Genomic DNA, 12736 nt, shown 5'->3' on the forward strand with positions numbered 1-12736 from the left:
TTGTCTACTCAGACTGGCAGTGGCTCTCCAGGGTCTAATGAGAGGTCTTTCACATCGTCTACCACCTGATTAATTTACCTGGAGATGCTGGAGATTGAACCTGGGACCTTCTGTATGCAAAACAGAGGCTCTAGCGTTGAGCTGGGGCCCCTCTACTTTGATTATATATTAAAATTAGATACTGTTGTAAATTAGAAATTCCTTGCAGTGTTCAATATGTATAGCCTTGTCTTAGACCTTATGTGAAGATTTAGTCAAAGCTGTAGCCTATCACATGTTAATGTGGACTCATACTAATATACTGCTCATCTCTAGTACAGTGTAAGATCACATGCTTTCCAAAGTTCAAACAGTCTTTCTTCTCTCTGCTGTAATTTTTCCATAGCCCAAAGTGCTATGTTTGGTGTAGTGGTTAAGTGTGTGGACTCTTATCTGGAAGAACCGGGTTTGATTCCCCAATCTTCCATTTGCAACTGCTGGAATGGCCTTGGCTCTCAGCCATAGCTCTCACAAGAGTTGTCCTTGAAAAGGCAGCTGCTGTGAGAGCCCTCTCAGCCCCACCCATCTCACAGGGTGTCTGTTGTGGGGAAGGAAAGTAAAGGAGATTGTAGGCTGCTCTGAGACTCTGTCCTTGAAAGGGCAGCTTCTGTGAGAACTCTCTCCACCCCACCTACCTCATAGGGTGCCTGTTGTGGGGGAAGAAGATAAAGGAGATTGTAAACTGCTCTGAGACTCTGATTCAGAGAGAAGGGTGGGGTATAAATCTGTGGTCTTCTTCTTCTTAGAAGTCCATTCTAAAGCTCCCATTTCAGTCAAGGACAATCTACACTTTGAAAATACATGCTATGAAATTGGGGGGGGGGGGGATGCCTGCCTCCAAATATGAAAGGTGTCATTATGTTGGGCTGGCAAAAACGTACTAGATGTTTATAACCCTCTCAACGTCATCAGTATTTTCACTTTATAAAAACTAGCTGATTGCTTTAATCCTTTTCTTTCTATTTTCCGAATTTCATTGGTTCCATAATTTGTGGCTAGAGCTTTCCTTATTTTTTATGTACACTAGTCCATAGCATTGTCTGCTTGTTATAGTTTTAAAGGTGTTTTTTTCCCTTAAGATTTGTTCATTATGAATCTTGATTTAAGATTATATGAATGTTTTGTAAAGTTTTTTCTATTGTTTTTGAAAATTTGAAAGATAAATAAAAATTGCATAACAAAGAAATGGGGGGGGTGAGATGCGTATGGTGGCATGGCTTTGTAAAGCTGGCGGTTAAGAGCGGGGAAATATTCAACTCTGGCTTGTCTGTTTTATAAGTCTTAATTTGTCAGTTGCTTAAGAAAGCATGGTTTCTAATCAATATATAGTTGTTGTGCAGAATCCTCAGCAGCGCGTTAAAAGAAAACCCCTCCTAGGTTTTGACTTCTCAAAAACTGTTGTTTCCAGGGCCGTCCCATTACTCCCGTGTACACCATGGCTCCAAACGTGCAGAGAATTCCAGCGGCTGGGATTTATGGTGCAAGTTATGTCCCATTTGCTGCTCCAGCCACGACAGCCACAATAGCCACTCTGCAGAAGAACGCTGCTGCTGCTGCCGCTGCCGCCGCCGCATACGGTGGATATGCTGGCTATATCCCTCAAGCATTTCCAGCTGCAACTATCCAGGTTCCAATACATGATGTCTACCCAACTTATTGAGACCACTGGCCAGTGGGGGGTGGGTGGGTGGGGTGGGGTCACGCTGAAGGAACATTTTACTATTTATGAAGAAGAAAGAACCTACTGCAGAAGAGTACGCTTGGACGTCAGTCGACTGACAACAGAACCTGGAAGAGAAGTTTATATCAAATATATATCATCATGTTTGAAATCTTTTATACGTATGAAGTTTTTACTAACTTTTTAGGCTGTTTTAAAAATGTTTTAATATTGCCTGTGTTCCTACATTTCTGAAATGGCTTATTTTCTAGGCCCATTCCTCTATATAGGTTTATACAGAATAGTGGGGTTTTTTAGCAATTATTTTCAATATATTTGTGGTATGAAGGTTATTTTTAGTAAGTTCTGCACTCCAGAGATGTCTATTTTGTAGTGCCTTTAATAATATATCAACTAAATATTAAAAAGTGCACCTGAGCAGCTAGGGAAAAGTTTTTAAACAATATATTTTGAAGAATATATTCAATATTTAAAGAATACATGCAATAGATTTAAAATTTATATATATATATATACACAAATGTGTGTCTTATTTAAAAAAAAAAAAGTTATACTGGAAAGTGCAATTTTGAAAGCGACAGACCTCTGCATTATGTCCTAGCATTTGTATGGTTTCTTTGTTAGCTAGAGCCACATAAACACCTTTTATTAATAAAGAAGCTCCCACAAATTAGTTCATGTTAAACTGTGCTTAATGTTAAGAGAAGGTTTTCCTCTTTTTTTGTACTTCCATACAGCCAGTTTCATATTAGCTTCTCAGACTCTGAAGACACAGAGAAACAAATCATTTACATGTCATGGAAAGACCATTCTTGTTTTATTACAGAAGTGGTTGCCCTGGGGTAAAAGTTTAGGTTTGTGGAATTTTGTGTCATCTCTGCACATGTGAATACCTAAGGTTATGGCAATTGTGCAAAAAACCTATCTGCAGAAGTATGTTTTAGTGTTCTTCCTTTGGTAGACGGGGGGTGGGGGTGGGGAGAACCCAATTTTGTTAACTGAAGCAACAATACCTTGCTAAGTGAGGAACTGTAGCCACACACTTCCATGACAGTCTTAGTGAAACTTGTGTGTGTGTGTGCAGTAATAAACTCCTTCTCTGTGTTAATAACTTGAAATTCCAAAACTGTGTGCTCTTGTCCACAAAACAGCAGTTAGGGCTGTTCCCTCCTTATGCAGGTAGTCAGTCAGTCAAAAATTTATTGTGTATGTATAGCCATTGGCCGTTACAAAACAAAACAGAACTCGAACAACAAAGTTTCCAATTAACACCTTAAAAGTTCCCAGAAAGTACTCCAGACAGAAATTTAATTCTGTAGAGTGGACAGGATATAATCTGTTATGAGCCCTTAAAATATCTTAAACCCTTTAATTGGCAATGTTGTCACTGAGGTGGAAGTTACAGAACTTTTGTCAGGACCCTACTTCCAGTAAGGGTTCAAGCTCTGAAAAGGAGCAACACGGCCCTAAAGTTTGTCCATGGTGGTCTTCATTACCTCCTGCACCACTTTTATAGTTCATGATACCTGTCAAAAATTGACAATAGCCTGTATTTATGTGAGGTAATGAATGTCACTGTAAAGTTTTCTCTGTTTCAAGTACTAAGCAAGAAGTCTCTAGATTATTAGTGGGTTTTCAAACATTGCCCAGACCTGAATAGTTAAATAAGTTTTCCACTTGTATTCTGTACCGTGTATAACCTTTGAGAGAAACACGGAAGTAGACAGCCTCTGAAACCCTGTACCTTATTCTGCAGTCCCTCTGACTTTTGAGATTTCCTTGCTCATGGCACACACATCCTTTCAAACAGGGCTTTTTTCTGTAGCAGGAACTCCTGTGCATATTAGGCCACACAACCCTGATGTAGCCAATCTTCCAAGAGCTTACAGGACTCTTTGTACAGGGCCTACTATAAGCTCCAGGAGGATTGGCTACATCAGGGGTGTGTGGCCTAATATGCAAAGGAGTTCCTGCTACAGAAAAAGCCCTGCCTTTAATGGTAAGGGCCTTGGTTTAAAAAGGAGAGCTACAGAACTTAGCTTCCTAACTGTGAAGCTTTTTCGGCATATGCATGGAATTGTGGCATATAGACACAGCCCTGATTAGGTCACCGAATGGAAGCGGCTTTCAATAGGTAACTCTGCAGATGGGGAGATGGGAATAGGAGCTCGCAACCTGCTCCAAGCACTTACTTGTGCAAAGATGCAAGAAGAGGGGGGGATAAGCAGTTTGTTTCTTATAGCCCCTTTCAATCGATGCATTCTCTCATCCTTTGCCTCACAATTTAGATGTGAATATTAATGATGTGAACAGGCTTCATGTTCTAGTATAAACTTAGTCTGAAATGCTATTTTATTCTTTTTTTAAAAGTATGCTGTAGAGACAACGAATGTATGCTACTGTAGTCCAGGACCAAATATGCTGTGGGTGGCAGAAATACTTTTTTTTAAAGTAGCATTACGTATGTTTCAAGCAAAAATTACTGTGGTAAGGAGGTTAAATAGATACAGTTCTGAGGGGGGGGGGTGTTTTCTCTTCCCTTACTTTTCTTCCCACACACACACTTTCTGTTAAGGGGAGCTGACGCATTCCCATCAGGAAAGGAAGAAACTGAACCACTGATTTTTGAAGAAACCGCTTGTAAATAACTTCACATATATATTTTTAAAGTCATTGTATTTTGCTATTGAACGTGGTTGCGTGGTCTGCCACAAAACCAGCATTTTATTTCAACGTTGTTAAAGAGCTTCTGTTTTAAAATGTTGGTCATGTTAAGTAATATTGCAGTGTTTTGTGGCCTGTTTAAAGGCTTTATTTAGTAGTGCAGTGAATGTAAAATACAGTAAATTTGGCATTGTGTGTGGTTCATTTGCTTTGTGACCTGCACCAGGAGTAGGGATGCCAGCCTCCTGGAGGGACCTGGGATCCCCCCCGCCAAAAAAAATTGTAGTTCATCTCCAGACTACAGAGATTACTTCCCCTGGATGCTCTGGTGGGTGGACTGTAGTATGACATTGTACTCCACTGAAGTCCCAGTCTTCCCAAATTTCCCGGAGATTCCCTGGAGCTGGCAACCCTACGATTCCACACCACCACCCCGGATACGGCAACTCCACCCCAACAGTTGCCAGGGAGGACCTGGCAACTTAGGTTATATTTAAATATTTGCAGTTTCTCAGATTTTATGTGCAGTTTCTCAGATTTTATGTGCAGTTTCTCAGATTTTAGAAACTGGGCAGCCCTCCTGCACAGGAAACGTTTCATGGATTTAATATTTTTTTCAAGAGTATATTTTTCATGATAAAATGTATTTTGTACACTGAAAGTGCTCTAGAAATAAGTAGCAATGATTGTACTTCAGGATGGCCCTTGAAAGATGTTCTATCAACTAGGGTTGCCAACTTCCAAGTGGGACCTGGATATCTTCCAGAGTTACAGCTGATTTCCAGGTTACACAGATCAGTTCTCTTGGAGAAAACGGCTACATTAGGAGTGCGAGCTCTATGGCATTACTCCCCCACCCCACCCCAGATCTCCAGGAATTGCCTAACCTGGAGTTGGCAACTCTCTGTATTACAGGAATTATTGCTGTACCCTACCTCAAAGGGCCACCGTTAACTACTGCGATATTTATATGGAACTAGATTGCTTGAGGCTGGCAGGCCAAAAAGCCATGTCACTCCTAGAATATAAAGTTCTGAACAGAGAGAAAATATTTCTGTCAAATCCTAGGTATGGCTTACTTATCAGTAAGGTGGGAACCGTCAGTCCGGGTTGTGCTATCAGACATACATGACTGAATGCTTTCACCAGCTGAAGCGATTCCCTCCGCAGGGAAAACAAGAGACTTGGGAGAACTAGTCCAGCCAGTATAGTGTAGTTGTTACAACAATGATTGCAGCAGAAAAGCACAAGAGTCCAGTAGCACCTTAAAAACTAACAGAATTTGTGGCAGGGAATAAGCCTGGTGAGGTAAAACTTTGGGTACCTTACTTAGGTAAGGTAAGGCAAAGCTTTTGCTGTGTTTTATATGTCCATGTGTAATATCTGCAACAAAAGTCGATCTTAAAATATCGATATCTTGCTCATTCTCTGCCACAAATTTTGTTAGTGGACTCTTGCTCTTTTCTACTGCTACAGACTAACACGGCTACCTAGGGCTTTTTTTTTGTAGCAGGAACTCCTTTGCATATTAGGCCACACACTCCTGATGTAGTCAACCTTCCAAGAGCTTACGGGGCTCTTAGTACAGGGCCTACTGTAAGCTCCAGGAGGATTGGCTACATCAGGGGTGTGTGGCCTAATATGCGAAGGAGTTCCTGCTACAAAAAAAGCCCATCTTGAGCTACGACAATAGTTGCTCTGTGGCTTGAGAGCTGCATGTAGCTCTTCATCATGCCACTTGCGGCTCTTCTGAACACTTATTTCCCCAAAGTGGCACCTGCCTCATGTTTCAGGACAGTGCATGTAATCCCCTTGCCTGAGGGGCTTGGAGTGGCAAGAGGTGCCTACCTTGAAACAGCCACTGGCTTAGAAGACTACTTTTCCTCAGTGGCAGAAAGCAGCAAATATAGGGGAGGGGGTACTTCATGAGCCCACATGGCCAAACACATTTGCTTGTTCCTGTTCTGTCTTCTTCCACGATCCTGTACCAAACCGAGTACAGAGGCAGAAGGGGGCAAAAAAGAGCACAAGAGCATTGCTGCTAACTTCTTTCTATGGTGGCTTTATTTTTCATTTCAGCTGGGCAAAATTCTAGTTCCAAATCTTACTCAAAGAAGTGGGCTGCACCAACAGATAACCAGGTAACCTTCAAAAAGAAAAGGTAAAGCTTTTTGCTGTATTTTACATATCCGTGTGTAGTACTGCAACAAAGATTGATCTTAAAAAGATCAATAGTATTGGCAACAAAAAAACATTGACCTTTAACAAAATATTGGGCTATTTTTTGTGTTTTAGAAAAAAATGTACTTGCCCATAGAAACTCATAGAAATGTACTTGCCCATAGAAAGTTCAGGCTGCAGCGGCTAGTAGCTGTATAGGCACCAGTGAAATTGCCAAATTTGGGGCAGTTTCTAAACCATTTCACTTATACACTACTGAGGCAAGTTTATGACTTGAAATGTGAACTCTTTTTTTTGTAGGTTAAGAACAAACTATAAAAAGATATGTTATGTTTGCCTTGTTTTCGGATGTGCTGTTGTTTTTCAGCGTTTTTGCTGTATTTTGTTCTTTTGTGTTCTTGTTTATTGTTGCTGTTCCATTTAAAAGTACTTTCCTAGGAAATAGTAAATAAAACATGCCTTAGTCTGAACTTGTCCTCACTTTTAGAAATGTCTTTTGTTGGCTTACAGGTTGGATCTTTCAGTTACTTGTTGAACCATCAAGAAGAAGAAGAAACTGGATTTCTATCCCGCCCTCCTCTCTGAATCTCAGAGTCTCAGAGCGGTTTACAATTTCCTTTACATTCCCGCCCCCCCGCAACAGACACCCTGTGAGGTAGGTAGGGCTGAGAGGGCTCTCACGGAAGCTGCCCTTTCAAGGACAGCTCTGTGAGAGCTATGGCTGACCCAAGACCATTCCAGCAGCTGCAAGTGGAGGAGTGGGGAATCAAACCTGGTTCTCCCAGATAAGAGTCCACACACTTAACCACTACACCAAACTAGCTCTTTAGTGACCAAGTGATCTTTCAGGCTGAACCTAGGCAAACAAGAATTTGCTAGGGGGGTTGGAACTATTTCCCCCTTTTTGCTGACTCTGGATTCACCTGTTTGGACTTGAAAATGATGATCATATCACCTCTCAGTCATCTCCTCTCCAGGTTAAACATACTCAGCTCCTTCAACGTGTACTCATAGGACTTGGTCTCCAGACCCCTCACCATCTTCATTGCTTTCCTCTGGACATGTTCCAGTTTGTCTGTAAATTGTGGTGCCTAAAACAGAACACAAAGATGTTGAACAAAATAGGTCCCACGACAGATCCTTGAGGTGTTCCACTTGTCACTCCTCTCCAACAGAATGAGGGATCATTAACAAGCTCTCTTTGTGCGATCTGTCAACCAGTTACAGATCCAAACCACATTTTACAACTTGTCAAGAATAGTATGTGGAACCTTATCAAAAACCTTACTGAAATCAAGATAAACAATGACTACAGCATTGCCCTGATTCAACAAGGTAGGAACTTTCTCCAAAAAGAGATAAGGTTAGTCTGACATGACTTGTTCTTAAGAAACCCACACTGGCTCTTTAGTAATCAAAGCCATCCTTTCTAAATGCTGAAGGACTGACTGACTGAGGATTTGTTAAAAAAAAAATTCCCAGGTATAGACATAAAGCTGACAGGTTGGTAGTTACCTTTTCCCCCTTGGCATTGGGGACAACATTTGCCAGCCTCCAATCTTCTGGCATCTCACCTGTTCTCCAAGAATTCTTAGAAATAATGGGCGGAGGCTCAAAATTACATCTGCAAGTTCTTTTTGTACCCTTGGATACAGTTCATCTGGGCCTGAGGACTTCATTTCATTTAATTAAATTAGGACCGAGGCTGCAACTCCTTTCCCTCATTGTGTGTTCAGTTTATGCCATGCTGAGCACATTTTCCCTCACAAGAGAAGACTGAGGAAAAGTGGGAATTGAGCAGTTCTGCCCTCTCTTCATTACCTGCTACAATTTCACTTTCCTGACCCTGCAATGGGCCTACCATGTCCTTGCTTTTATTCTAACTTAATATAATATAGTGGGTAACACTTAACATGGCCCCTTCTGAGGATACGTAAAACCAGAGATTGGGGCCATGAACAGACAATATTGTTCCTTTTTTTCCTTCAGAAAGGTCCTAGGGTTACAGAAAAACCTGAAATGTAAAAAAATGATAAATACAAATTGGGGGTGCTCTGTTTTGCTGCCAAGTTGCAGCTGACTTATAGTGACCCTATAGGGTTTTCAAGGCAAGAGATGTTCAGATGTTGTTTGGCACTGCCTGCCTCCACATCACGACGCTGGTATTCCTTGGTGGTCTCCCTTCCAAATACTGATCAAGATCAACCCTGCTTAGCTTCTGAGGTCTGACTCCCAAAATAATAGAAGCAGTGCCTGTACCTTTAACGAACAAATACCCTCTGGTATCTCAGTGGTGGTTATGGGGGTTGCTAGGCAACTACAATATTGCCATCCTTTACACCTTGGTTTCTGTCAGTGACAGGTGGTGGGGCTGTTTCCGAGGCTATTGTGTCCTCCTGGTTCACCTTTGCTCCCCTCTATCCTGCTGTGGAAGAAGGAATCACTGAGGCCAGGCCCAGCAGTAACCACTGGACATCTTGCTACAATGCAATTTGTTAAAGTCTCTGAGGTTCAGCTGTGGCTACTGGTGCCTGGCAACTGGTAGGAGGGTGGCGAGGGGCAGTAACCTGGGAGAAAAGTTAAAAAGGAAGATAAGGTCTCATCTACTTACAGGAAGTTCTTACCATAGAGCAGGGGTGGCCAACGGTACCTCTCCAGATGTTTTTTTGCCTTCAACTCCCATCAACCCCAGCCATTGGCCATGCTGGCTGGGGCTGATGGGAGCTGTAGGCAAAAGACATCTGGAGAGCTACTGTTGGCCACCCCTGCCATAGAGTTCCTGGCAATTCCTAGCTCTACCAAGAAGTAACAAAGGGTAACTTTAGGAATTGTTGGAAACTCTATAATAAAACAACAAGAGCCCTGTGGCGCAGAATGGAAAAGCTGCAGTACTGCAGTCGGAGCCCTCTGCTCACGACCTGAGTTCGATTCCAGCGGAAGCTGGTTCAGGTAGCCAGCTCGAGGTTGACTCAGCCTTCCATCCTTCCGAGGTCGGTAAAATGAGTACCCAGCTTGCTGGGAGGAAAGTGTAATGACCGGGGAAGGCAATGGCCACAGTCTACCACAGAAGCTTGCTGGATGAATGGGCCAGTCATTCTCTCTCAACCTCACTTACCTCATAGGGTTCTTGTGGGTATGAAATAGAGAAGAGAATGATGTCTGGTACCAGAAGATGTGGTATAAATGAAGTAAATAAATCATAAATAAACCTGCTGATAAAGAAAGATTGGTTGGGAAACAGAGGAGGAAGCAGGGAAAGAAGAGAGGATATGGGGCATGTCTGGAAGACAGAAAGAAGAAAGAGTGTAGGGAAGGGGATACAAGGGAAAATGACCCCCCCCCAAAGTCCTTGCAGGTTCCCCACTCATACAGAAAGTGCCAGTTGTTGGGCTTGTTTTAACTTCATAGTCTTCCTTGAAAGCTTTATATATGAACATATAAAGCTGCCTTCTACTGAATCAGACCTTGGTCCATCAAAGTCAGTATTGTCTTCTCAGACTGGCAGTGGTTCTCCTGCAATTAACCTGCAATGAACCATACATGAGATGAATCCAAATGGAGCAGCCAAGACTTAACAGTATTTGATAGAGGACCTCTTCTGGCTCTCTATTAAAGTTCATTCTGTTGTATTTACCTGCTATTTATTAAGCCACACATCCTTGATACATATTAGGCCATACACTCTTGATGTATTTACCCTCCCCCCACTTCAGGGTTAGTAGAAAGTGGGGGCTGGGGAGGGAGAAGAAGATGATATTGGATTTATATCCCGCCCTCCACTCCGAAGAGTCTCAGAGCGGCTCACAATCTCCTTTATCTTCCTCCCCCACAACAGACACCCTGTGAGGTGGGTGGGGCTGGAGAGGGCTCCCACAGCAGCTGCCCTTTCAAGGACAACCTCTGCCAGAGCTATGGCTGACCCAAGGCCATTCCAGCAGGTGCAAGTGGAGGAGTGGGGAATCAAACCCGGTTCTCCCAGATAAGAGTCCACACACTTAACCACTACACCAAACTGGGTGTCTGCTGGGTTCTCCATTATACCGTATGGCTGGGGTGGCCAATGGTAGCTCTCCAGATGTTTTTTGCCTACAACTTCCATCAGCCCCAGCCAGCATGGCCAATGGCTGGGGCTGATGGGAGTTGTAGGCAAAAAACATCTGGAGAGCTATCGTTGGCCACCCCTGCCTTATGGAGACTGATTCCCATAGGGTACAATGGAGAATTTAAGTCCTTTTTCTGCTTCATGTTAAGTTGTACATATTTATCAGACTTAACCATTAAATCTGTGAGAATATATATTTCATTAGTATGCCTTTTTATGAAGCCTGATTTAAATGATTTACATGAATACAAATCCAGTAACGACAGCATCTAAACAGATGTGTTGGCTTATGCAAATGGCCGTGTCCATACCCAGTTGAATATTTCTCTCTCTCCCTTACTTATACAGTTGATCCCCAATACTACAACACACAGTGGGTTGAATCTAGACTCAGTTTTCCAATGGCAGAATGGAATTTTCCTGCTTCGCTCTTCCCACTGCAGCCCTGGGGTTGCCAATCCCCAGGTGGGGGCAGGAAATCCCCCGGCTTGGAGACCCCCTGCTTCAGGGTTAGCAGAAAGTGTGTGGGGGGGAGGGAAATGTCTGCTGGGTTCTTCATTATACCTATGGAGACTGATTCCCATAGGGTTCAATGGAGAATTTATCCATGGGTATCTAGGGCTCGGGGGGGGGGCGCTTTTTTGAGGTAGAGAAACCAGATTTTCAGCATAGCATTTGGTGCCTCCCCTCAAAACACTCCCCAAGTTTAAAAAAGTTTGGACCAGGGGGTTTAGTTCTATGAATCCCAAAAGAAGGTGTCCCTATCCTTCATTATTTTTAAATGGAGGGAAGGCATTTAAAAGGTGTGCTGCTTCTGAGTGATGGGGGTCCCCCCAGGAATGTCATGAAGGGGTCTATATGCAGCAGGAAGAGCTGATAGAAACTGTCAGTGTATTCTGGATCCAATCCACCATGTTGAAACTCCACTCAAGGAAGAACCACCATTTATAATAAATGAAGTTGTTGACAAAAATGGCTGCAGATTCCAGGGAACAGGTGGAATAATGTGCAGGGCTTTTTTTGTAGCAGGAACTCCTTTGCATATTAGGCCACACACCCTTGATGTAGCCAATCCTTCAAGAGCTTACAGGGCTGAAAGTACAGGGCCTACTGTAAACTCCAGGAGGATTGGCTACATCAGGGGTGTGTGGCCTAATATGCAAAGGAGTTGCTACTACAAAAAAAAAACCCGCTGATGTGCATTTCCTCCTTTCTGTCTGTGACTGATGAAGATAGGCAAATATTCACAGAATAACAAGGATACATTGGCTAAGTGGCTGGGCAGGGGAGAACTGGACGTGGAGCTGCCATTTTTAACAGAAGCCCTATGTTTCTTTTAAGAGTAGTACCACCTTCAGTTTCAAAACGAGTCTGTACTTTGAGAAAAAAGAAGCTCAAGACCATTAGGGTTTGTAGAATCTTTCGGGCTCAAGTGCCGTGTTCTACTGGAGAAAGTTTTCCTTCCAGACGTTTCGTTCTCAGCTGCGGAGAACATCCTCAGTGGCGTTGCAGCCGGAGCAGGCGCTCTGACCTTCTTGGCTGCTCAATGCACAGCAGCCAAGAAGGTCAGAGTGCCTGCTCCGGCTGCAACGCCACTGAGGATGTTCTCCGCAGCTGAGAATGAAACGTCTGGAAGGAAAACTTTCTCCAGTAGAACACGGCACTTGAGCCGGAAAGATTCTACAAACCCTAATGATGTTACCAGCCGTGAAAACCTGAAATCTTTGATAAGCTCGAGACCCTTTGGTCTCTTGGAACTAGTATCATAACTCTTTTGGATCCATTGCCCTGTATATATCATGCTGTGTATTTAAATAGAGATCTCACATGGGTTGCTAGCCTCCAGGTGATATAGATCAGGGGTCCCCAACCCCCGGTCCGTGGACTGGTACCGGTCTGTGGCCTGTTAGCAACTGGGCCGTGAGTTGTATAATTATTTCATTATATTACAATGTACTAGTAATATTAATAAGACAACAACACTGGATTTATATCCTGCCCTCCACTCCAAATTTCAGAGTCTCAGAGCAGCTCACAATCTCCTTTACCTTCTTCTCCCACAACAGACA

General features: G+C 43.0%; 1 protein-coding gene across 4 annotated transcripts in view; it reads left to right on the plus strand.

Annotated features, from left to right (window-relative positions):
* The window catches only part of RBM47 (RNA binding motif protein 47), a 114163-nt gene extending 111770 nt beyond the window's left edge, over positions 1-2393 (plus strand). For all 4 annotated transcript variants that reach the window (XM_060246344.1, XM_060246343.1, XM_060246345.1 and 1 more), the window contains one exon: positions 1448-2393. In XM_060246344.1, coding sequence (XP_060102327.1) covers positions 1448-1699 — 252 coding nt within the window. In that variant the 3' untranslated portion in view covers positions 1700-2393. The remainder of the gene's footprint in view (positions 1-1447) is intronic.
* The last annotated feature ends 10343 nt before the right edge of the window (positions 2394-12736 follow it).

This window comes from Heteronotia binoei, chromosome 9, assembly GCF_032191835.1.
Source record: "Heteronotia binoei isolate CCM8104 ecotype False Entrance Well chromosome 9, APGP_CSIRO_Hbin_v1, whole genome shotgun sequence".
NCBI classification, from domain to species: domain Eukaryota; kingdom Metazoa; phylum Chordata; class Lepidosauria; order Squamata; family Gekkonidae; genus Heteronotia; species Heteronotia binoei.